This window comes from Lacerta agilis, chromosome 13 (genome assembly GCF_009819535.1).
Source record: "Lacerta agilis isolate rLacAgi1 chromosome 13, rLacAgi1.pri, whole genome shotgun sequence".
Lineage (NCBI taxonomy): Eukaryota > Metazoa > Chordata > Lepidosauria > Squamata > Lacertidae > Lacerta > Lacerta agilis.
This window is the reverse complement of record NC_046324.1, coordinates 47049076-47074424: the sequence shown is the minus strand read 5'-3', so window position 1 is coordinate 47074424 and position 25349 is coordinate 47049076. Positions and strand designations below refer to the sequence as shown.

The following is a 25349-nucleotide window of genomic DNA, read 5'->3' as shown; positions in this document are numbered from 1 at the left end:
CCGCCACTCCCACCCCTGTCACATACTGCACACGCCGGGGCCCCAAGGAACAGACCAAGCGCTTTAAAAGCAGCCAGCAAAATCCCAACTCACATACTGCCTCCTGCCTTTGTCCCCCTGGTCTTGGATTTCTTGGGCCAATTCTCATGTTCTCTGCTGGGCTGCGGGGTTATTCCAGCAACAGCCCAGAGCAAACAGTCCTTAGAGGAGCAGTTTCCAAACTCATTTCTACCCACCACCCCAGGCTTCCTTGGAAGCATATAAGGGATTCAAAACCAAGGAGACCATTAACAGGAGGCAAGTTCCTCTGCAAGATCAACCTTCCCCTGGCTTGTTTTTTCTCACAGGGAGAGTCAGCTGCTAAACAGAGTGCGAGAGGCATTGTCTGGGACCAGAAAAGCAGTGTTCGAAATTAGCCAGGAGCCAGGCGCATTTTGCTCCTAGCTATTGGCCACTTGCGTCCAAGTGAAGATGCCTGGGCGCAAGGATGGTGCCTGACATCTCCACCATCTGAAGGTGCTTGCCAGGCGATCATTGGATCTGGACTGTTTTCACACACTAATAGCCCATCCTGCAGAATTCTATCTTTTATATTTTAACCTCATAATCAGGATTAATTTCAGGAACCAAATCGCTTTTTCTGTGCAGCCTGAGCAGGAGCAGTGAATGACATTATGGTTAATTGTTGTCTCTTGTTTTCCTTTACTCCACCCCAATGCCCTTCTCACAGTTGGGAAGAATCTACCTATGTTACGAGTGGTCTGTGTCACCATTAAGAAAAATAAGTCGAAATCGGCCAATATATATTTGGAGTGTCCCTGGATCAAGTGATTATCCTTCTTTAAGTTCTGAAAGTTCTTAACCTAGCTCAAGGTTGTCATCTGAACAGATGTTTAACTGAGAATCAATCACTGCCAGTCCATCATTTGAAAAATAAAACTTCAAGCTGTCTTGCACCAAAAAGAAAAAGAAAAAAACACCAACAAGACATTCTGTTTTGGCGACCACAACCTTGGTTTAAGCAGCCATTTGGCATCTATCTTATATATTATATATGAATTACTAACACTGAGTAAAAGCCCCACCTGGACCTTCTCTGGCTTCAGAGAGAGGCTAACCTGAGGCAGCTCCAGGTGTTGTTTGTTGGGACACTCATTCCTGCCAGGCCATCCAACATGGCCAAAGATCAGGATTGATGGGAGCTACAGCCCAGCATCGACTTGAGGGTTAGCTTTTTTTAGGGCTTCCTCTCCATCCATTTTCAAACCTTTCTCTATACCATCATGAGGGCTAGAAGCGTGTTTTTAAAAAGCAGTATTTGGCTGAGAAAACACCCCCCCCCCCAGTAGCATGTCCCTTGGCAGAGTTGAGATTCAGTGGTTGGCTAGACAATTAATTTTCACAATCCTCTTTTTAAAAAAGGAATGGATCAGGAATTCAGCGCTACAAAACAGAGCACGGTTTAATCCAACTGAAGCACAGATTAGTGGCACATTTGCAAGTTGGTATAGAAGTCTGTACTTAAGCCAACTTTAGATGGGTTTGAAATTGCTGTAGTTGTTGCAAAAGAATTGGGAATTGTAATGTTAGGGTGGTGCCCCCTTACCCATTTTAAAGAATTATGACTACGAGGTGGTCTTGAGAGCAAAGGGTGGCTCTTAAACTGGTTTGAAACCGGTTTAAATTTGTAGTGTAAATGCGCCCCAGGATGAGAGAAAATGTATATAGAACAGGTGCCAGTTGGAGGATATGTGACCAGCAGATTACCCATCCTGGTTTATGCCAACCTTGCCAATTTACAAGAGCCTTCAAGTGGCATGGGATTCATCTCTGGAAAGGCGTGTCTCACAGTTCATCGGTGTCCACACTCCCCCTGCTGGTAGCATAGATTCACAGGATTGTAGAGTTGGAAGAGGTGCTGAGAGTCATCTTGTTCCCACTTCCATGAGACGGCCCTTTAGATATTTGAAAATGGCTATCATATCTCCTCTGTCTCCTCTTTTCCAAGCTAAACAGACCCAGCTCCTTCAACCATTCCTCATAAGGCTTGGTTCCCAGACCCTTGATCATCTTGGTTGCCCTCCTCTGCACCCGTTCCAGCTTGTCAACACCCTTCTTAAATTGTGGCGCCCAGAACTGAACACAGTATTCCAGGTGTGGTCTGACCAAGGCAGAATAGAGCGGTACTATGACTTCCACAATCCTACATGGTTTGCCAACTCATTTTGTTATACAATGGAAATGGAAACTGAACTGTTCTGTCTAAATTTTACTTCCCAGTAGCTGCATGTTGTGTTTCTGGATGAGGTGTTTGGTTTCGTAAGGAAGGCTAAGACAGCACTAGCCACGCATTTGCAGAACCTCTTTTATCTTTTTGTCCCCAAAGCTGCGGGTGGAGGGGACACAGTCCTCCCAGCTTGGCAGTGTTTGATTACAACCGCCTTTGTCTCTAAAGTGGTAGCTGTCTTTCCAGATAAAGACCACTCCTCACTTAGCCACTGAGCCCTTGCCTTCTACATACTCTGATCTAAGTTGCAGGTTCTACTGCTGGAGAGATGCTTGAAAGGGTTTTTGGCACGGCATGCTAAAATCTCCAAAGCCAGGAATGCCCAATCAGATTCGGCATTATGGAAGTTGGGCTTCCAAGTGCCTCGTAGAACTCCTCGGTCCCTTTCTGCCACCAGGAGAACCAGAACAAGTTATGTAAATTTGCTCGAAGGTTGCAGAATAGATTCAGCTTGCAGAACGTAGCAGCAGCCCTTGTCTCGGAATTGGCATGGAGTTGCATGCAACCTCGACTGTTTCTCATTTTTGCTCCTTGAGAGACCCAGCATAATGGATGTGCTCTGGTCCCCTCTTGACCATTCTTTTCCATTTTAGATCGACGACCCCTCTCTATCACTTTGGGCTTTAGTTAAACATTTCCTGGTGGATTTCCACCAACTCCCTATTCTCCCTACACACAGGGACACAGATGTGCTCCTTCTCTGGGTACATCTCTTTGGTCCCCTGCTGGCTGTTCCTGACTCCTCTCCTCACTTCCTGTGGAATGATTAAAAAAAAAAAACTCAACCCAATGAAACCGCTTTCAATCAAAAGCAAATCAACTCTTATCAACTGCCCTGCCACATGGAAACCCTTCTAACCCTGGAGCGTGGCTGTCTGCCACAAACTAACGTGCATGGGGCTCCCTTCTCTTTCCCTCCCTACCTTTTTAACCCCACCCTCCCCCAACGAGAGCATGGCACCCCACGCCCCAAAGTCTTTAAATAACTCCTCTTTTTGTTCTTGTTTTGCATTCCTCAGCAGACCCGTTGGCCAGACCAGGCGTTCAGCAGCGGCAGATGCGGGTTTTAGGGATGCCGCTGGACCCCCTACAAGGAGGGTTACGAAGGCGTGGCTTTTGCAGGGGAGAAGCGGTGGCGGGAGGAGCTCTCATGCGCTCACCGCCCAGCCGGTTTCAGACTTGCCTTTAAGTTGCCCTCGAAAAGCAGCTGGAGAGCAGCCGAGAGAGCTGCAGGCGAACCACCCCTTCTCGCCGGCCACTTCTCCATTGCAAACCAGACTCTCTCCCCCGGCCATTTTTGAAGCCGGGTGTCGGCTGAACGCCTTCTCTGTGCCCTTTCCAGGCGTCTTGAGTTCTCCATCTTCTTTTTTGGCAAGCTCTTGCAAGAGCTGCCTGGGCAAACTTAGATTCCGCTGGGGAACAGGGATTCCTTCTCCTGCACCTCTTCCCTCCCCCCCCCCCGAAACTACTCACCCGGCCCCTTTCCTTAATGATCAGAATAACCACTCACAGCGGGGATGTGATTTTGGGGGTTTGCAATGATTATAATTTCATTTTGCTGATGATTAGTATTATTTTTTGTTTTGTTTGTTTGTTTCTTTTTTTAGAAATCTTGGAATGATTTTTATTTTTATTTGTGGGTTGGGGAGGAGAGAATATAATTTTGTCTGTTCATTCATTTTCCAGCTTTCTTTTCTTCCAGGTCTTGTTGCTCTCCACCTTCTGCTGTGTGACGTGTCCGCCCTTTTTACTCCGCCTGCTTCGCTACCATCTCATCTCCAAATAAAAAAAATTAAAAATAAAATAAAAATCGAGCCGTAGACAACTTGGTGGTGCAACCCTTTGTTTTGGTTTTTTTGTTTTTGTTCCTTTTCCTTTTTCGTAAAGAAAACGAGCCCTTTTGCCATTTGGCGGAGACAAATGTCAGTTTGATGACCGGGGTGCCTCGCTTTTCGTCCCTTTTTGCAAAACTGAGGTGGAGGGAGTGGGGGGAAAGTGGGGTTTCCTTTCTTTTTTAACGAAAAGGCTGCTGTTTTAAAAAAACATATTGCAGAGTGTTAAAATATGTGCAGCGCGGCTCATTAAGAAAGGTGTTTTGTGGGATCTTTGCCTTCCCTGGGAGTATCCGGCAGGCCTCTTCTTCAGGCCTCTTGGTGTTGGGAATGCTTTGGGTGGCTTTCTGTCCCTGCATGTGGCATGGCGTGGCCTTGACTCTGGAGGCTAACCTGGAAGGGGTTCCTTGATGGGAAAGCTCCTGCCTCAAAATGTTGGGACTCTGGGTTTTGTGATCATCTGGTCCTTTCCAGCCCAATATTCCTCCCTTATTAGCAGTCAGTCTTTTTTAAATTTTGTTTTATGTTCTTTATTGGGGGGGGGGAGTACAAAATTACAAGTGCACAGCATAAGATAAGACACACACACACACAAAAAGGAGGAACAAGAAATAATACCCATGTAGAAAACAAAACAGGACGACAAGATATTGTGCACATTACAAAAAAGGGGGTACAGTGGTGCCCCGCTAGACGAATGCCTTGCTAGACGAAAAACTCGCTAGACGAAGGCATTCGTCTAGCGGAAGGCTTCCCCGCAAGATGAAAAAGTCTATGGGGCTGCCTCGCAAGACGAATTTTTTTTTCGTCTAGCGAAAACCGCGGTTTACATTGCTGCTTCGCTAGACGAAAAACCCGCTAGACGAAAATACTCGCAGAACGAATTATTTTCGTCTAGCGGGGCACCACTGTATTGTTATTGTAGTTAACCCTGAATTACTAGCACGGCTGGGGTCCGTTCGTGTGGGAGGCAGCCATTTCCCACAGCAAAAGACCGGAAGTCCCTGTTATTGTAGTTAACCAAACCTTAATCTCATATGGTAATTAAAACAGACTTCTGGCAGTTAGTTTTATAAAACATCCATCAGATCCAAGCCTTCTTCAACCGACACAGCTGCAGCGGTACCTTGGTTGCTGAACTTAATCCGTTCCAGGTGTCCGTTCGACCACCAAGGCCCAGCTTCCGGTTGCCTGCAGGAGCTTCCTGCACTCAAGCAGAAGCCACGTCGGATGTTCGGCTTCCGAAAAACATTCAAAAACCAGAACACTTACTTCCGGGTTTGCGGAATTCGGGAGCCGATTTGTTCGGGAGCCAAGCTGTTCGACAACCAAAGTACCACTGTACAGTGGGACATCAGGTTCCAGCTTCCAGAGAGAACTCTACTTTCCATTTTGAGAGTAAAGCCAGGCGTTTCTTCATGTCGTCTCTTTCTAGTTAGATGATAATGCCTTCAAAGTGATAAGTGCTTGCAAGCAAACACACACACAGATACATGTGTATTTATGTCTTGCAGGTGGGCTGAATGCCAATAAGTTTATTTCCTGTCAGATTCCTTCTCCCCTCCCACCCACCCCCACCCCACCCCCGGCAATAAATCCAAACAGGGCAGAGTGAGCTGTTTTGAAAGGGTTGTCGTTCCAGTACCTTGAGAACGCTCTCGTTGAATTGGGGTGAGAGGGATGGAGCTGCCGTGATTTACTGAGGATTGTTGCAGGCTCCTGTCTTTTGGGGAAAAAACAGCCCTGGTTTCCTCTCTTGTCTGTCTTGCAGGCGGTCCCAGGTAATTGAGAAATTTGAGGCATTAGATATCGAGAATGCCGAGCACATGGAGACCAACGCCCCCTCTGGAACTGCCCTCTCCAGTGAGACCCGGCAGGGCAGGAGCGAGAAGAGGGTTTTCCCCAGGAAACGGGTAAGACAGTGGAAAAATAATTTTCTGCACCGCCTCTCAGGGGCCATTTCACTAGGTGACCCTCAGGGTTGTGATCTACATTTTTCTTTCTTTCTATTTTATTACATACAGCTGATGTTATTCACAGCTCTTTGCCAGGTCCATTGTTAGTAGGGGGGGAAATTTAAATCCAGGAAGATCTTTGTATACATGGAATTTTTGCTTCTCTTGGGGAAAAGTATGCCGTTCTCAGGGTTCAGATTCATTTCGACTTGCTTTTGACCCTGCTTTGCCGGCTTTCAGCGGAAAGAGTTCTTTGGTGCTGAAGTATGACATTTAGAGCCGAGCTCTGCAGATTCTCCCCTAGCCCTGACCTCCGTGTTTGTTGCAGGACTTTGCTGCCGAATCGGCAACCGGCCCCATCCTGGACGTCTCGACTTCTCCCTTGTCCCCGCACCGCAGAGCCAAATCGCTGGACAGAAGGTCGACTGAGTCCTCCATGACGGTGAGCCCCGAGGCGTTTGCAGTTTTCCGCCGTGCATGGAAACGGGCATGGTGCCCCAAAGGAATGAATGGCGATGCTCTCCTCTGCAGGAGAAGGGAGCGCTCAGGGAAACGGCAGGTGCTTGACGAGGCAAAATAGGAGACCTGACATGACATTAGCGTGCTAATTGCTCAGCTGGGAATTTGAGCCAAAAGTTGCAGCGCCCATTAAGGCTGGATAAAGATCTCAGAATTTGCAAAGCAGGGGCTTGTTCTGCAGGTATTCCTATACCTCTGCAGGCAGCTTTGTTATTTGTTTGCCGCATTTATATTCCTTTCTGCCAGTTCCTCCAAAAAGATGAATATATAGTGAGCCTCCTGCCCATTTTATCTTCACAACCACCTTGCGAGGTAGGCTGGGCTGAGAGTGAGTCACAGGCGCAAGGTCACCCAGTGAGCTTGGTGGCTGAGTGGGGGCTTGAACCCCGGTCGCCCACCTCCTCAATCGCTACATTGCACTTGCGATGCACAGGGACCTGAATTGTGCCGCTTGGTGTCTTTGGGAAAAGTGGGACTATTGCAGGGCCTTTTCTGCAGTGGCTCCCCGCTTGTGGAATGCTTTCCCCAGGGAGATGCCTTCCTGATGTCAGTAGGCAGGAAGTTATGGCCCTCTCCTTACTGGTTTTCCTGGATGCATGCAGTTTGTCCCATTCTTCAGAGGTGCCCAGTCCTATTTAGAAATGGGTCGTCTGCCCCTTGTCGGCGAAGCCAGTTCAGTGACGTAAGTGCCTCTTGAATTGTGTCTGCTGAAGGTGATAAAACCCAGGTTTTCCCCCCCCCCCCACCTACGTGCCACTCCATTCCCACCCAAACTGTCTCCCTCGGCTTCAGGTTCTTTTGCCCAAACTTCAGATGGATACAGGTCTCCTGAAACAGCCCCCTCCCCCACTGTCTCCAAATTCACTGCTCAAATGCAGATGGAGCATACTAGCCTTGTGAGTTTCGGTGGTAAACCTTTAACCAGCATTTGTTCTGTGTGAATACTAATCACTTCACCGTTGCAAGAAGTTACATGGTGCGCGATCGGCGAGGAGGCCTCCTACTTCTTGCTTCTTCTGAAGGGTTTTTCTTCAGCTGCCGTGAAATGTGGTGGCAGTTCACAGGCTTCTTTCACGGGTTAAGGGGTGATATGATAGCCATGTTCAAGTATATAAAAGGATGTCATATAGAGGAGGGTGAAAGGTTGTTTTCTGCTGCTCCAGAGAAGCGGACACGGAGCAATGGATTCAAACTACAAGAAAGAAGATTCCACCTAAACGTTAGGAAGAACTTCCTGACAGTGAGAGCTGTTCGGCAGTCTAATTTGCTACCAAGGAGTGTGGTGGAGTCTCCTTCTTTGGAGGTCTTTAAGCGGAGGCTTGACAGCCATCTGTCAGGAATGCTTTGATGGTGTTTCCTGCTTGGCAGGGGGTTGGACTGGATGGCCCTTGGGGTCTCTTCCAACTCTAGGATTCTTTGATTCTATGATTCTCTCTCTCTTTGCACCTCTCTCTTCCATCTCAAGGCTTCCTTGAAGACTGAGCTGACCTTATCAGAGGGGAACATTTATCAGCAGGCAAGTCTGCCCGTGCCTGTTCAGCAAGATGAGATAATACGGCTTTCTCCACAGTGAACCACGTGCATGACTTTACACAAAGAAACCTAACACACTCTCTCTGCGTGTAGCTTGCCTGTCACGTTGTCCCCCTCTTTTATTTGTTAGCCTGGGCACCACTTCACCGGGGGGTTTTCGGAACACACACCTATCCCTGAAGCAGGTAATTTTAAGGAATGAGGCAGGAACTCAAACAGGAAGCGGCCGTTTCTGCCACAAAGGACTGTAGTGAAGGACCGCAACCCAGTGGAAGAGCACCTTTGTGTACAAAACATCCCGGGTTCAATTCCCAGCATCTCCAGGCAGGGCTTTCAATGACTCCTCTCTGAACCGCTGTTGCTGGTCGGTGTAGACCAAGGGTGGCCAACTCTCAAGAGACTGTGATCTACTCACAGAGTTAAAAACTGGCAGTGATCTACCCCCCTTTTGGGGATTCAGATCAAAGTTGTTGAGCTTCTTTTAGGAAGGAGGAAGGCCCATTTTTAGGGGTTCAGGTCAAAGATGTTGAGCTTGTTTGACGGAGGAGGAAAGCCCCACTTTTTGGGGGGTGCAAGGCAAAAATGTTGAGCTTTTTTTAGGGGAGCCAAAGTTGTTGAGCTTCTTTGGGGGGAGCCAGTGATCTACCAGTGATCTACCACAGACGTCCAGTGATCTACTGGTAGATCACGATCTACCTGTTGGACGTGTCTGGGTAGACCATGGGTCTTCAAACACTGGATTGGCACCCACTGGTGGGTCGCAGCGAAGTCATTGCTGACATGTTGGATTCCAGCTGAGGCTGGCCACACCAAAGGAGCGCCACAAGCAGTGCCTGGGTTGGGACACGTTATTCGACAAGACCCACTGTTCCCATGAGTGCTGCAATACAGCAGGAGGAAAGCGTGAGCCGTTTTTAAAAATAAGATGCGTATTTCTGGCCAACCACATGCCCCACCTCCCTATATCTGTGCCTCCATTGTGGGTCTTCCGCAATGCTATTTTTTTTCTTTTAAAAAAGTGTTAAGGGGTACTCTCACTTTCCTACTCCTATTGAAAGACTGCCCCTCAAGGAGGCCAAACTTAGATTCACAAAATGTTTAGGGGGTATGCGTAACCCCGCGTACCCCCCCCCCCCGAAAAAAGCACTGGTCCTCCATATTGAGCACCTGTCAACCTTCTGGTCCATTTCCAGACTCCTCCCAGAGTTCAAAATTGCTGGTTTTCAAAAGCTTCTCAGCCTTTCAGCTAAGATCATGTGTAAAGAAAAACAAAAAACCCCACTGCTTTTCAATTTGTGACAATGCTAAGGTATAATGCTCTGTGAATTGCCATTTTGGGATGTGCATCGTTAAGTAGAAATCCAAAGTGAAAATGCCACAACGGGTGCCATGTTGTGGGTCAGAGGTGGGTCTTGGGTGTGGACCAGTGTGGGAAACCACAGGTGCAGACAGCATTGAGCCAGGTGGACTAACGGTTTGACTCTGTCTTTAAGACTTTATGGCATTATGTCCTTATGACATTCCTGGAAACATGTTCAGTTCTAAGGACCTGAATGTGTTCTTAATGTATTCACCAGCGGTTCAATATGGACCACTCCTTCCTGAGGCAGCTGTCACTCGCTATGTCTTTTGCAGCACCCCCAAAATCATGGAAGGGACGCAGACTGTGTGTGTGTTTGTGTGTGTGCGCGCACACACACAGCTTTTGTCATTCTACCAGTGCAATGGGCGCGTCGACACTATCTCACGCCGTTGGGCCCGCTCTCACTTAGATAAATTGCCCCCACCTCACTGGACAACCCTTTACCCGAAGGTTTATTTTCCTTTCCTCTTAAAATTCTAGCCCAGAGTATCCTGTGGGGGACCTTTGTGAGGGGATAACTATTAAGGTGGAGTCTCAGACAGGTTTTCTTTAAATGAAACAATAAAGATTAATTTAAGGCAAGATAGCACATAACACAATTGGATTAAACTTGGGTTACTTCAAGAATACAGTGCGATTTCACTTTAATTCGTCCTCAGTTGTTTCTGCGTTATAGCTTTGGTTCCTTTATGCGGTGATACTTTCTTTCAGTTATCCACCCCCTTTAACAATCCTGCTCCTGAGGTACTTTAAGTAATAGACCCAAGGGCTCTCCACACACCTTCCTTTTACTGGGTCTGGGAGTGTCTTCTTTTCCTTCTCTCCCCTCCAGACTAGATTTGAGTCCCAGGTAGGCTGTTCCTTTCCAGCTCCTACTTCTCCTGGCTCAACCTCTGCCTCCCAGTAAAATTCTGGTCTATTCCTCCTACAGGACACCACACTCTGTCCTTCACAATACGCTCAGAGCGGAAGTTGTTTCCCCCCAGAACCAACTCTTTCTCCCATTCACTCTTTATACCTCAACCTGTCTCCTAACCCAGGGGTAGGCAACCTAAGGCCCGGGGGCCAGATGCGGCCCAATCGCTTTCTCAATCTGGCCCATGGACGGTCTAGGGATCAGCATGTTTTTACATGAGTAGAAGAAGAAGAATTTATTATTTGTACCCCGCCCATCTGGCTGGGTTTCCCCAGCCACTCTGGGCGGCTTCCAACAAATATTAATATGTTTGCTTTTATTTAAAATGCATCTGTGGATTATTTGTGGGGCACAGGAATTTGATTCGTTCATCCCCCCCCCCCAAAAAAAAATAGTCTAGCCCACCACATGGTCTGAGGGACGGTGGACCGGCCCATGGCTGAAAAAGGTTGCTGACCCAACCTCAGTTCCAACCCTCCAAAACCAGCCCTCTCAACTAACCCGTCTCTCCTCAAATCCTCTCCTTTTATACTCTCCCTCCTGGAACCACAGCCAATCAGAGGCTGCCATTCATTAACCGTTTGCTGGCAGGGAAAGAAAGAAAAAAAGAAACACTGGTTGATTCAACCTGTCCAGCAAAACCAACTTTCTCGTCACAACCAGCTTCTTCTGAGGACAAGTGCTTCTCTGCGGTGCGGAGATTATGCTTGGGGCAGCACCTGGGCCTCGCCTTGTCCAGAAATGGTGGGAGGTTGTGGGTGGCTTGACACACAAACATGCATGTCGCTCGTGTTTTGCTTGGCCACCCGGCACAATGTGTGAATGCGCTCCACCGACAAGCACTGTGACTCGCATCCCTTAATGTTGCTCTCACCAGGTGACCCAGTTGTCTCCTTCAGTCCAGGTGCATCTGGTTTCTGACCCCCCGTGAGGAAGACTTGGGGAAGCGAGGAATCTAAAACTGCTGGATGTGGCAGGTCCTTCCTTGTCCCTCGTAATCTCTTTCTCCTGCTGAATACACTTCACAAGTGTGCAAGGGAGGCCATTTCGAAGCCCGGGACCCCATCCTTACCATGGGGCAGATCTTCTGTACAGGAGAGCCAGCAAGATTGTCCTGTGGCCTAAAACTCATTTTAAAAAGGGCACCGGCGGCAAGGGCTTGTTGACGGCCTAAATCCTTTGAAATCCAGAGGCTGCTTTCTTAACATCCGGAGTGGGTTTACCCCAGAGGGTCGTGTTACTACTGGCACGCTTTCTATTTCCGAGACGCTATCAGCTTCTCCCTGATTGCCTGGCATTCTGGGAACGGCATTCAGGGATCATTGCTCTGGCTGTGTGTGATTTAAGGTTTCCTCAAGGGACGCTTCAGCTCAAAGGAGGAAGCAGCTCCCCCATTCATTCTTTCTCTCTCTCACTGCTCCCCCTGCAGCTGTGTTGAGTGGCTCGCGGGGCTGCTTTCTCCTAAATCTGCCCCCAACCCTGCAATTTGCTCCACTGGCTAGTCCCCGCAGCGAGTTTCGGAAACCTGAACTCCTGGCGCAGACGGTTTCTCGGCACCAGGTTGGGGCCTCCTTACGAAAGGGTGGTGGGAGGGATATTGCTGACCTGTGAAAGGTGTCAAAAAGAGCAATTGAAGTAATGGATGGCCTGGGCACCTTCACTATCTGGAAAGAGTAAAACGGGGCATTCCTTTGTGGGAGAGAAGGAATTGTTTTAGAAAAGGCGGTGGTTAATTTGAGGGCATGGATTATTCCTGGGTGAAGAGATCCCCACTCCCTCTTTTACCTAATGCATAACTTGGGGCAGTTTACGAAAACGATTAGGCTGCAGATCTGGCCAAAAGAGGGGACAATCTTCACATATGACACGCTTTGTACGGAATTTGCAGTCATCGCCAGCTTAGGAGGCTCCAAAAGGGGTTTAGCTAAATTCATGAGAAAGGAGAGGTTGTAGACTCTCCTTCCTTCGACGTTTTTAAGCAGAGGTCCGGTGGCCACCTGTCAGGGATGCTTTAGCAGAGATTCCTGCATTGCAGGGGGGGTTGGACTAGATGACCCTCAGGGGTCCCTTCCAACTTGATGATTCTACGAGATAATATTTCAGTTGGCTAAGTGGACACTTGCTGGGGACAAGCTGTCGTTTTCATGCCTTGCCTCTTCGGCTTCTTGAGAAACTGGGTGCTTGCCTAAATGAGAGCCAGTGGTGGTTTCGTGTTTTAGTGCTAGGCCAGAACCTGGCAGACCAGGGTTCAAGTCCCTACCCCGCCATGAAGCTCTCGATGGGTGACCCGTCCCTGCTTCTTGGCAGGATTGTTGTGGGGTTAAACAAGGGGGAAGAAAGGAACCATGCGTGCAGCCTTTAGCTCCTTGGATATAAAGGTGGGATACAAATGTGATAAACAATATAAATATAAAACAGGTGGGCCTCTGGTCTGATCCCACAGGGCTCATTTTAAGACAGCGTTTCTCCAAGCTGTAGCGTTTGTGTCGGAGCCATTGGAAGAGGAAACAAGGGTTGGCTAGATGGTCTTGCGCTTAGCTGCGGCGAGTTTCCTGTGCAGTCACTTCATTCATTTAGTCTGTTCTCCCACTCCTTTCTCCCTGAAAGGTGCCTGGGGGTGGCCTGCGACGTAAAATCGGACAAAGCTGTATCCAGCGTAGCAATATTTTGAAATGACAGTTACTAAAACTGCAGTCCTTAAAATGCAACGACCCCCTTCCAAAGGCCTGCGTAAATAAAATAGATCGACGCTCCTCTTGAATGTCAGGAAAAGGGATTTCCTGATCTCCCCGCCCCCACGACGGAATTCCAGAGATGGGGGGCGACCACCTCTATGGAGAATATTGAGAATGGCACATGCGGAGAAAGGGCAGAACTTCCCGGGACTTTTCTCGGGAGTGCAAGGTGGCATCTCCCTGGGTGCAGATAAGAACATTGGCCCATCATCCTGTTCTCACAGTGGCCAACCATATGCCTCTGGGCAAACCCACAAGCAGGGCCCTAGCCCAAAAGCGCTCTCCCCTTCTGTGGTTTCTGGTATTCAGAAGGATTGCTGCCTCTGGCTGTGGAGGCCGAGCATAGCCATTGTGGCTCGTAGCCACTGATAATAACCCTCTCCGCCACCGATTTGTCTCATCCTCTTTTAAAGCCATCTACCTTGGTTGCCCACCAGCGTGTCCTGTGGCAGTGAGTTCCACAGTTTAACTCCGTGCTGCTGTCCTTCCTCTTTCGCCCTTCCCGAATCCCCGTTGCTTCCGTTCTCTCACACCGCTGAGAGGCTAGAGGGCCCTCCTGCAACATCTCCAAAGTTAGTGGCTTTTCTTTAAGGCAGGTTGTCCCTTCAGATCTGCTTCAGGGGGAGAAGAAACAGCGACAGCAACCCTGACCAGTCAAAGACGCCAGTCCCTCTTCCGCCGCCCCACCTGCCAAATTTCCAGTGTATTTTGAGGCCTCGTAAATAGGAAGCCCTGGGAGTAGCCTTGAATCCCGTCGCACGTGACGGCCACCTGCCAGCCCAGCAGAGTTTATAAATAAAAGCCAGCGAATTGTGGAGCGAGACCTTGAAGACTCTTTTGAGTTGGCAGATGAGCAGGGAACTGCATGGATAAGGTAGGCAGCCCGTGTGTGCAGGCGTAGTATGTATTTATATATTGGTCTGCTGGCTGCTATGGGCAGCACTGAGTCGTTTTTTGCCTCCCCCAGAAAACATTCCCCGCGTCAGATTTCTCTGCTAGCGGGATCCTTACCTTGCGGGAGAGGGAGTGGCTCCAGTTTTTGAGATGCTCCCTGCTGGCTGGTATGTGCAGCTGCAGCAGCTCACAGCTTCAGCACCAGAGCAACCGATTAGCGCCTTCTCTGCTTTTATGAAGGATTCTAGTTTATCTGCGCACGGGTGGGCTGCAAAGTCATTCATTTAAGGTTTGGTGGCTGGGACATCCAGGGAGCTTCCCGGCTGAGTGTGGATTTGAACTCGGGTCCTTCAGACACCCAAGTCCACGACGTTATATTTGTGTACTCCCTTCCTCTCGCTCTTGGTTTCCCTCTTCCATTTCATTAAGTTGTTCAAAACCCCTTGGGCCTGATCCTGTCTGCACCTTGTATGTGCACAGTCCTCTGCGTACAGGACTTGAGCTGGTGGGAGTCCCCAGAAATATTGACTTACCTGCTTCTCTTTGCCCCCAATACCTCAAGGACTGCCTCTTCCCATATGAATAGACCTGGACCCTTCTTTGTGTGCCTATTCTGTGAGAGGTCCAGAGGGCAGCAACACGAGAATAGGGCCTTTTCTGTGGTGGCTTCCCATTTGTGGAATGTTCTCCCCAGGGAGGCTCGCCTGGCACCTTCATTACCGTGTTTCTCCTAAAATAAGACACCGTCTTATATTTTTTTTCGCTCAACAAAACACAGTATGGCTTATTTTCAGGGCATGTCTTATTTTAACCGCGTTGCATCGGTACGCTGCATAGCCATGCCTCTCCAGGCTGTTTTAATGGGAGGTACCACGTCACTATGGCTTATTTTCGGGGTATGGCTTATTTTTGGGGAATGGCTTATATTTCGTAAATGCATAGAAATCCTGCCATGGCTTATTTTATGGCTATGTCTTATTTTAGGAGAAACAGGGTACATATCATTAGGCAAAAACATTCCTCTTCACCCAGGCCTTTGGCTAATTAAAAAATCTGTGGCCTTTTAAACTATTTGTAACTGTAGTACACATTTTTGTGTTTTTATATTGCAAACCAGCCTGTGATCCTCAGATGAAGGGTGATAATGAATTTTTTTTATACACCCACACACACCTGTCCTTCTAAGCCAGGCATAGGCAAACTCCAGCCCTCCAGATGTTTGGGACTACAATTCCTATCATCCCTAGCTAACAGGACCAGTGGTCAGGGATGATGGGAATTGTAGTCCCAAACATCTGGAGGGCCGGAGTCTGCCTATGCCTATTCTAAGCTATCCTTCTCCCAACCCACAAATGCTGTGAAAATACAGCCTTTTATTCTCCTTCCAAAACCAGCCTACCTACTAGTGGCTCAGGTGCGGTATTCCAAAATCCTAGTTTCTATCATATATAGGGAATTGTCGGTACTGTAAGCTGTATCCCTTACGGGCATTAAAACTCCGTGGGAAACAGATACGGGTCTTATTATCTCAGATAGTAAATGGAATGCTATCTGGTTTTCTAAGCCATACAGGTGTGTTTCTGCATGCATCTGGGAATGCTCATTGGAAGTTTCACACAAGTGACATCACACAGAAACACAGGTGTCCTATATGAATTTCAAGATGGCACCGCTTTGCTGGCAGGGACGTGGAGTGTGATGTTATTTCCTTTATGGTGGGAGGGCCTGCTGGTGAAAACTGCCGTCCTGAAGATCACTGTTGCTTTCATTTCTAAATACAGGGGATGGTTTTATTCAAAGACTGCAGTCTAATGAATTGGTAACATGGCTGCTGGCTGCAAGAACAATATCTGTAGCACAAAAATGGAAGGTTTTGCAAATACTTCTGTGATATATAAATGCATGGAACCTGGCGATGGCAGAAAAGCTTCCTTGGATCCCAGCAGACGTATAATGCTGTTCCTTGCCGGGGATGGTTTTGAAAACAACATACATAGTTTTAAGTAACGGAAGTAGCTTGTTCTCCTGTGTGGTATCCTTGTTCAGTGCAGACTGAGTCTCCCCTCGTTTCCTTTTGGCCTTGTGGAACTGCAGACACCTTCCTTGGATGAAGATGAAGATAGCGTGTTTTGCCTCTCTTGGAAGTTGAACGTGGCCCCGGTCCTGTCTTGAGTTTTGCAAAGGACTCTTTCATTATCTCCTTTTCCTCTCTCTGCAGCCTGACCTGCTGAACTTCAAGAAGGGATGGCTGACCAAGCAGTACGAGGACGGACAGGTAAAATCTCGGATGAAATTCTGATTTAAGGACCTCTCCTCCAAGTCAAAACAAAATAAAAAATAAAAAAAATCCTTCCAGTAGCACCTTAGAGACCAACTAAGTTTGTTCTTGGTATGAGCTTTCGTGTGGTTGCACACTTCTTCAGATACACTGAAATAGAAGTCACCAGACCCTTATATATAGTGAGAGAGTGAGGAGGGGTATTACTCAGAAGGGGGGTGGGAATGGGTGATCAGCTGATAGGTGTGGAAAACCTGTAGAAGGACTGCAATTTGGTCTTACAGGGAAAGGCAAGGGGTGAGATGGCTAAAGATAGCTTTGTCATGTATAATGAGATAAGAATCCAATGTCTTTGTTCAGACCAGGTCTCTCCATGGTTTTAAGTTTGGTAATGAGTTGCAATTCAGCAACTTCTCTTTCCAGTCTATTTCTGAAATTCCTTTGTATTAAGACAGCTTTGTATTAAGACAGCTACTCTCCTCCAAGTAGAGAGCTGGTCCCCTGCCCCTGGCTTTTGTTACAATCTGGTTACAGTTACAGGTTGGTAGCCGTGTTGGTTACAGTTTGTTGTACTTTGTTTGATTTACATCCCTTTTTCCTCCAGTAAGCTCCAGTTGGCATACATGGTTCTCTTCCTCCCCATTTTAACCTACCAACAGCCCTGAGAAGTAGGTTAGGCTAAGAGACTGTGACGGACTCCAAGGTCACCCCGGGAGCTTCATGGCTGAGTGGGGATTCGAACCCTGGTCTCCCAGGTCCTCCTTGCCCGTATGCTGTTCCCTGAGTATCCAGGCAGCCTTGGTTGATAAGCAGAAGCCGGGGCTGCCAGTTTCCGCTGCAAGATTCACAGGCTGCAGCTACAGCAGCAGCCTCTGAATACTGAAAAGGGCATCTTGAAATACAGTAAGGAGGAAGAGATTGGATTAAAGGAGAATGCCTTGGAGAGGGTGTCCTTAATGGAAGAGACAGCTGATCTCCTTTCCCCAAGGCAACGTGGTTGAATGTTCCCTTCCCAGGCCCAGCAGGGCTGCCAAAGTTATTGATTGGAGAGCGTGTCCTGTCGAAAAACCCCTCCCCGCTCTCTCCTGTTGCTCAGGCTTTCCTTTCCATTCCATCTAATTCGCTTGTTTATGAAATGCGTGTATTATTATTTGGCTTGCCTTTTGTCTCCTGGTCAAAAAAATCCCCTAAGCGGTTGTCAGAAATCACAGATCCAAAATTCAAACTGAAACACAATAAATACTTTTGAAGCCCGTCATTTAGAAGAGCACATCAGGCAACTCAACAGGGTTAACACTCTCAAACATCCCAATAGGCTCAGGTGAACAACTGAGTTTTTAGGAGGCGTTGGAAACACCCGAGAGACGGAGGTTCTGAAATCTCCTTTGTGGGAGAGTGTTCCAGAGGCTTGATGTTAAAATTGAACCAGCCTGTTCTCTCGGAAACATTTCCAGATTGCAATCTCTGGCCACCATACCACCAGTTGCGTCTCCTCTGATCGCAGAGGACAAGGTTGACTATCATAAGGGAGGCAGGCTGCTGCTTCAGTTGTAGTTAATGTGTTTCTGTGACTTCTGTGTACTTGCTCCCATATACAGAAGTTTATGTGTGCTTTGCACAGAGGCACACATTGCAAGATCTAGTGTCTTGAGTCATAGTATGCTAGTGGGGCATTGCACATTAGTAGCTGAGGGATATGGCAAGAGCAAACAGACCGTCTGAGTAGTTTGTAAAACAGCTTGTCTTGTTTGTTCCCTAGTGGAAGAAACACTGGTTTGTGCTGACAGATCAGAGCCTGAGATACTACCGGGATTCTGTGGCAGAGGAGGTAAGCTACAGTCGCCAGTGATAGTCGAAGCTCCATTTCCCCCCTCTGATATTCGACTTCTCGCATTCTCCTGCTTTCCCTGCTTCCATTTCCTTCCCCTGCTGAATTTTAGACTGTAAGCTGCTCTGGGCAGGGACCTACCTATCTTCTTGTATTTTGTAAAACACCGCACACATGCTGCTTGAATAAGCAAATGACCTACTTTGTCTTGTTGGAGATGAGAAAAACAAGCCTCACACATTTCTTCTTTGCGATGTTTTGCCAGGCTGCTGATTTGGATGGGGAAATCGATTTGTCAACATGTTTTGATGTCACGGAATACCCCGTCCAGCGGAACTATGGCTTCCAAATCCATGTAAGAGAAACTTGCGGGGAGCACGATGGGTCATGCAGTGAATTTAGGGGGTGGCTGCAGTTGGGGAAAAATTGTAATTGCTTCTGTAGCTTTCATCCAGTTTCAAATGGAATTTCACTTACCCTTCCAAGGTTGAGATCCATAGCTTGGGAGATTTCCTAGGCCGAGGTTTGTTTAAGACCGCTCCAGTGTCTCCTGCAGCGCAAAGTTGTTACTCCAGCTGCACTCCTTTCTTCGAAACACATCATCATGGCCACAGTTCCCCATACTTTAGTTAACATCCGAGCTTGACTACTGCAATATGTTGTACATGGGGCTGCCCTCGGAGAACACTTGAAAACATCAACTGATTCAAAAGGGGATGACCAGACTCCTGACTGTGGCTTGGTGGAGTGGTCACAACATATATCATAAATTTAATACACTTATTTATAAATTTAATATAATAATAATAATAATAATAATAATAATAATAATAATAATAATAATAATATGTCAATTCGCAATAAAATCGTAAATAAAAAAATCACCCAGTTCCTCAACTTTCTCTGAAGTTAGGCAGGCAGTTACAGGGGAAGTTAGTCTTGGTTATGCCACCCCAGTTTTTAAACTCCCAGTTTGCCTTTTCTTAATGCCCTAGACCATATTTTACTGACATTATAGCTTTAGTGTCTTTTTCTTTTCATTTTTGCTGTTAGGTTTTATTTTCTGCCATTACAGCCTTAATACAGCTCATTTGAGATTGTGCATTCTTCTTTTTTTAAAAAAAATTAGTTTATTTTTTGTGTGTGTTACAAAATTGTACATACACAAATCATAAAACATAACATGACTAAGAAAAATGGGTCATGGGGGCAGGGGATAAAATACTAAACATATTATTGTACAGTAAATAATAACGAGGTGATTACAGTAAAGCAGTTCAACGAATTCTTCAATAAATCAACTTGAGCAAAGCACGAAGTGATAGGAGTGACCTAATGAGTAGTGCTATGCCATATATGTTGTAGGCATGTCTCGTCTGTGCGTTGTTTCATTTGGATTCTTACAAAAGTGTGCTGCTTTGCTCTTGTTCCAATAATTCAAATGCCAGACACTTGTGGATTCTGTAAATAGAAAAGCATGGCAAAGACCCCCCCGGAAAAATAGACCCCAGTTCCGTTACGTCAAACTGGGTCCATCGGAAGCGGCTATCTCCATCCCTTGAAAAGGAGGGTGCCTTTCTGACTCCTCCTGGGTGGCTAGCCTCTGTTTTGCATCCTATAAATAAATGGCACCTCCTTGGGTAAAGAGTGGGAACAGCAGGTGTATCTTTCTCCGTAATTCCTTCTGGAAACCCCACTTATACCTGAAGGAGCGTCTCTACCCCCATCATTCAGCCTGGACACTGAGGTCCAGCTCCGAGGGCCTTCTGGTGGTTTCCTCCCTGCGAGAAGTAAGGTTACAGGGCATAGCTGTCAACTTTTCCCTTTTTTAAAGGGAAATTTCCTTATTCCAAATAGGATTCCTCGCAAGAAAAGGGAAAAGTTGACAGCTGTGTTACAGGGAGCCAGGCAGAGGGCCTTCTCGGTGGTGGCATCAGCTCTGTGGAACACCCTCCCATCAGATGTCAAGGAGATAAAACAACTATCTCACTTTTAGAAGACATCTGAAGGCTGCCCTGTTTAGGGAAGCTTTTAATATTTGAGGAATTACTGCATTTTTATATTTTGCTGGAAGCCGGCCAGAGTGTCTGCGGAAACCCAGCCAGATGGGTGGGGTGTAAATAATAAATGATCGTAATAATATTATTGGAAGGGGATGCAAAGGATGCTTCCCTCCAGATGAACTGGTGCTCAGCATCACCTCTTCCCCTCGCGTTTCTCTTCCTTTTCGCTTGGCGTAGACTAAAGAAGGCGAGTTCACCCTCTCTGCCATGACCTCGGGGATCCGCAGGAACTGGATCCAGACGATTATGAAGCACGTTCGCCCCACCACTGCTCCAGATGTGACCAGGTAAGAAGAAAGGGGCATTTCAGGACAGTCTCCTGTTCACTGTGCCTCCACATCTTCCAGTCTTTGTCTGCCTCTCTGTGTGCCTCTGTTCTCTCTCTCTTTCTCCATTCTCCTTTATTGACCCCTCCTTTTGATTCTCACACGGCTTGGAAGCTGCTGTTTGGTACCTCGCTGCCAAATTTCTGGGCTGCGGCTTGTTCTGATTCCACGACGCCGTGCGGTGCAACCTTTGCAAGTGTTGGGTGGTTCTGGAGCCAGGGAGACATGGACTGAAATCCTTACTGGGTTACAAAGCGCTCTGGTTGACCCAAGGCTGGTCACCCTCCCTCACAACCTTCCTTCAAGGAAGGGCAGGATGCGAGGCTCACACACCTGTTTTAATCTGTAAGACACTGAGGGCATCTTAACGAGGATTTCTCATCCTTTTAGGAAGACTTGTGAAGAAATATGTGATCAAAAGTCACAGAATAGTTCAGAACCAAAGGTTTGTTCCAATAAAGTGAAAAGCATAAAGAGCCCCAAGTTGATTGATGAGATCCCCCAGCCTTGGGCAATTTAAAGAGTCCTCGTCTCTCCTTTGGAATCCACAGTGCATTGCAAAGTGGGTGTTTTTCCCCTTGGGAGAGATGTCACTTCAGAATTGACTCTTAGAATTACCTGTCAGACTTTGTTGATTGCAGGTGTTTAGGAAAACCTCAAAGTCCCACTTATTTCTGCCAGCTTTTTCTTGAGCCGCGTTTGTTGTGTGTTGTATTTTAGTATTTGGGGGGCTTTGTATTATTTTGTTGTTGTACTGTATTTCAATTGTACACCACATTGGGAGGAGTCTCCCGACCTTAAAGGCCACGTAAAACCATTTTAAATAACGTCTTTATTCTCAGGTTTCCTTAGGCTCAGGGCAGCTGCCTGAATTGCAAATATTCCATTATTTCTCTAGTGTTCTTCAGTGTACAAAGTGATTAGCAGAAGAATACATACAGTCGTGGAGAAAAGAAAGCACACCCTCTTTAAATTCTGTGGTTTTACGTATGAAGACATAATAACAACCATCTGTTCCTATAGCAGGTCTTAAAATTAGGTAAATACAGCCTCAGATGAACAACACATGGCATATTACACCGTGTCATAATTTGTTTAACAGAAATAAAGCCAAAATGGAAAATTGTGTGTGAAAAACTAAGTACACCTTATGATTCAATAGCTTGTAGAACCACCTTTAGCAGCAATAACATGAAGCAATTGTTTTCTGTAGGACTTTTATCTGTCTCTCACATCGTTGTGGAGGAATTTTGGCCCATTCTTCTTCACAACTTTGCTTCAGTTCATTGAGGTTTGCTGGCATTTGTTTATGCACAGCTCTCTTAAGGTCCCACACAGCATTTCAATTGGGTTGAGGTCTGGATTTTGACTGGGTCCTTGCAACCCCTTGATTCTGTTCTTTTTCAGCCATTCTGTTGTAGATGCGCTGATGTGCTTGGGATCCTTGTCCTATTGCATGATGCAATTTCAGCAAAGTTTCAGCTGTTTGGCAGATGGCCACACATTTGACTGTAGAATACTTTGGTATACAGAGGTGTTCGTGGTTGACTCAATGACTGCAAGGTTCCCAGGTCCTGTGGCTGCAAAACAACCCCAAATCATCACCCTTCCACCACTGGGCTTGACAGTTGGTAGGAGGTGTTTGTGCTGACATGCTGTGTTTGGTTTTTGCTAAATGTGGCACTGTGCGTTATGGCCAGACATCTCCACTTTGGTCTCATCTATCCAAAGGACATTGTTTCAGAAGTCTTGTGGTTTGTTCAGATGCAACTTTGCAAACGAAAGCTGTGCTGCTATGTTCCTTTTAGAGAAACAAGGTTTTCTCCTGGAAACCCTTACAAACAAACCATACTTGGTTTAGTCTTTTTCTAATTGTCATGAACTTTAACATTTAACATGCTAACTGAGGCCTGTAGAGACTGGGTTTTTTGTTATTTTGCAATTTCTCTGAACATTTGGGGTGAATTTGCTGGGATGTCCACTCCCGAGAAGACTGGCAACTGTCTTGAATGTTTTCCACTTTTGAATCATCTTTCTCACTGTAGCATGATGGACTTAAAATTGGTTGGAGATGGTCTTAGAACGCTTCCCAGTTTCATGGGCGGCGGCACTTGCTTCTCTAAGAGCATTGTGTTCTCTTTCCTCCTTGGCATTGTGTTAAAACACACCTGAATGCCCCAGACCAGCAAGCTGTTAAAATTTCAACTTTTATAGAGGTGGGCACACTTGCTGATGATCAGTTAAGCAAGGGCATTTGATTAGCAACCCCTGTCTGCTACTTAGCTTCTTAATTCCTATGGAAGCAGTCAAGGTGTACTTAGTTTTTCATACATGATTTCTCCATCTTGGCTTTATTTCTGTTAAATAAATCATGCCACGGTGTAATATGTACTGTGTTGTTGTTCATCTGAGGTTCTATTTACCTAATTTTAAGGTCTGCTAAGAAACAGATGATTGGCATTATCTCCTAATATGTAAAACCACAGAATTCAAAGAGGGTGCACTTTCTTTTTCCCATGACGCATGTAACCCCCCTCTTAAAGTCAATGGAAGCACCGCCTGGGTGTGTTTTCAGGGGTGTTCTTTCAGTTTGCTGCCTCTTTCTTTCCTCTTCTACCACTTGCATTCTTCCATTCTCTGCCCTGTTCTGACCCCTCCCTAGCAACCGCTTGAGGACGCTCTTGCTTTCCTTCTTTTGAGAGTTGTAATTGGAAAAACACAGCCCATAGTTTCAACCCAGAACGACCCATTCCCCTTTCTGCTGCGCACACCACCCCATTTCTCTCTGGGTGCTTCTGAACCCTCTTTTCTCTCTCTCCTCACTCCTTCGTGTGTTTAATTTCCATGCGTTCCCAGGAAAAGCTTCTCTTTGAAACTATCCGTGCTGAAGCCCAGGTTGGAAAACTGTGTTCTCTCCTGTATTAACGTTTTGTGGTTTGTATATATCTCGTGATTCACTGCATGCCTCCCCTATCTTTTTTGCACCCTGGAGGGGTAAAAAGTCCTGCTTTTCTGCTTTAGGAACAAACAGTGGGATAGAGAACGGGGGAAAGAGGCAGCTCCTCGTTTCGCTGCTGATTATCCTCCTTTGGCTCAGCGATGCTTTCCCCGTTACATCTTGACAACGAAGGCACACTCCTGTAGCTGAGTCCTGTGTTCAAAAATGTAACATGGGAAAAGCAACACAAGCTGCTACCTCTGCAAAGGACACAGAAATGACCCCATGTGTATGACGTCTCCTGTGTCTGCTGGTCACCTTTCCCATGTGACGTTTTCACACATTCCTGGAAGTGCCTCAAGGGCATTTGGAAGCATTGGAAATGTTTCCCTGGAAAAGACTCCTGGTCTGATCGGGTCTGTGCCTTGGAAGGGGGTAACAGCCGAAGATGCAGAAAGTCTCTATAGCAGAGCAGATTAGCGTTGAAACTTCCCATTAAGCGATTGTGGCATCTCTTGCAGGTACTGTTTTTCTTCCAAAGTGTAGGAAAATGCCTCTCTGCCATCATTTTGCTAAGCGACTGGTATCCAGGCTTCAGATCCAGGTTGGGCAGTGCTTGGACTTGCCATGTTACCAGGGTAGCTGGTACCTGTAGCCAGTACTGGTATCCAAGGCAGTGAGGGTCTGGGCATCTGATGGTGGGTGCCACCTGCAAATTAGATGCTGTGTTGAAATCCTTAGGTCCCTGGGACGTCTCTCCAGTTCTGGGCACCACAATTTGAGCAGGATACTGACAAACTGGAACGTGTGCAGAGGAGGGTGCCCAAGATGATCAGGGGTCTGGAAACTAAGCTTTATGAGGAGTGGTTGGAAGACCTGGGTATGTTTAGCCTGGAAAAGAGGAGACTGAGAGCCATCTTCATATATCTCAAGAGCTGTCAGGTGGAGGATGTAGCAAGCTTGTTTTCTCCTGCTCTGGAGGGTAGGACTTAAACCAGTGGATTCGAGTTTAGCCGGACATTCTGACTAAACATCAGGAAGAAATCCCCTCCCTATTTTTTAAAAACAGTCTGCCACTTTGCATGCTGAAGGCTGGCATGTGTCATGTTTTGTCCATAGGCCTTGTCTGGCAGCTCCTTTTAGGTTCTCCTCCGATGTCTGAAACTCTCTTCCTCCACCTTGCTTGTCTGCTGCCTGTGTCGTCTGCCTCTTTCTCTGTTCCTCTCTCAATACTGGCATTGAGGGCTGCCGCTTTCCTTCTTTGGTTTCGGCAGTAGCTTGCGTTAGGCCCTGCGCTGATGCCTGTCGTGTAGAAGTAGCAAAGCGGTGTGCTGTCTCCAAACGCCAGGACTGTTGGCTGCACGCCAAGGCCTTCTTCGCACATGACACTTTCCCCCCCAACATGGATGTAGTCAAATGTCCGCCTCGCCCGTTGCAAAAAGTTGCCAAAGTGCCTGTCCTGCCAGTCGCATGGGTTTAGAAGTTGCTGTGTCTGCTGCCGTTTCTGGACACACACACAATGGTGGCAAAAAGTAGACGTTTGTACGCTTTTACAGCTTGTACACTTATTTTTGCTTTATACAGACAACTCTGAACGGCTTTGGACCTGAAAATCTCACGCAGGCAGGTCCACTTGCTTCCTGATTTTTGTCTGCCAGGTGGAAGTTGTGCTGCCTGTGTGGGATTGCTTGATCTGAAGCCACCCACTTGAGTGGGGGAAAACGCTGAGAAAACCTGAGTGTTCAGTACAGAGAAGAGCTTGGAGATGTTTCACGGAGAACCTTTTCCAAATAATCTTTTTAAGCATGTCTACCAAATTTCTCTCCAAACCGATGTTTACTTTTGTGCAATCAGACTTCCCCCTCCATTGTTAAATTGAAGC

General features: G+C 47.0%; 1 protein-coding gene across 6 annotated transcripts in view; it reads left to right on the top strand.

Moving 5' to 3' along the window:
- The window catches only part of MPRIP (myosin phosphatase Rho interacting protein), a 145215-nt gene that overhangs the window by 93488 nt on the left and 26378 nt on the right, over window positions 1–25349 (top strand). For all 6 annotated transcript variants that reach the window (XM_033168086.1, XM_033168088.1, XM_033168090.1 and 3 more), the window contains 6 exons: window positions 5891–6032; window positions 6403–6516; window positions 16253–16309; window positions 18072–18140; window positions 18406–18495; window positions 20381–20490. In XM_033168086.1, coding sequence (XP_033023977.1) covers window positions 5891–6032; window positions 6403–6516; window positions 16253–16309; window positions 18072–18140; window positions 18406–18495; window positions 20381–20490 — 582 coding nt within the window. The remainder of the gene's footprint in view (window positions 1–5890; window positions 6033–6402; window positions 6517–16252; window positions 16310–18071; window positions 18141–18405; window positions 18496–20380; window positions 20491–25349) is intronic.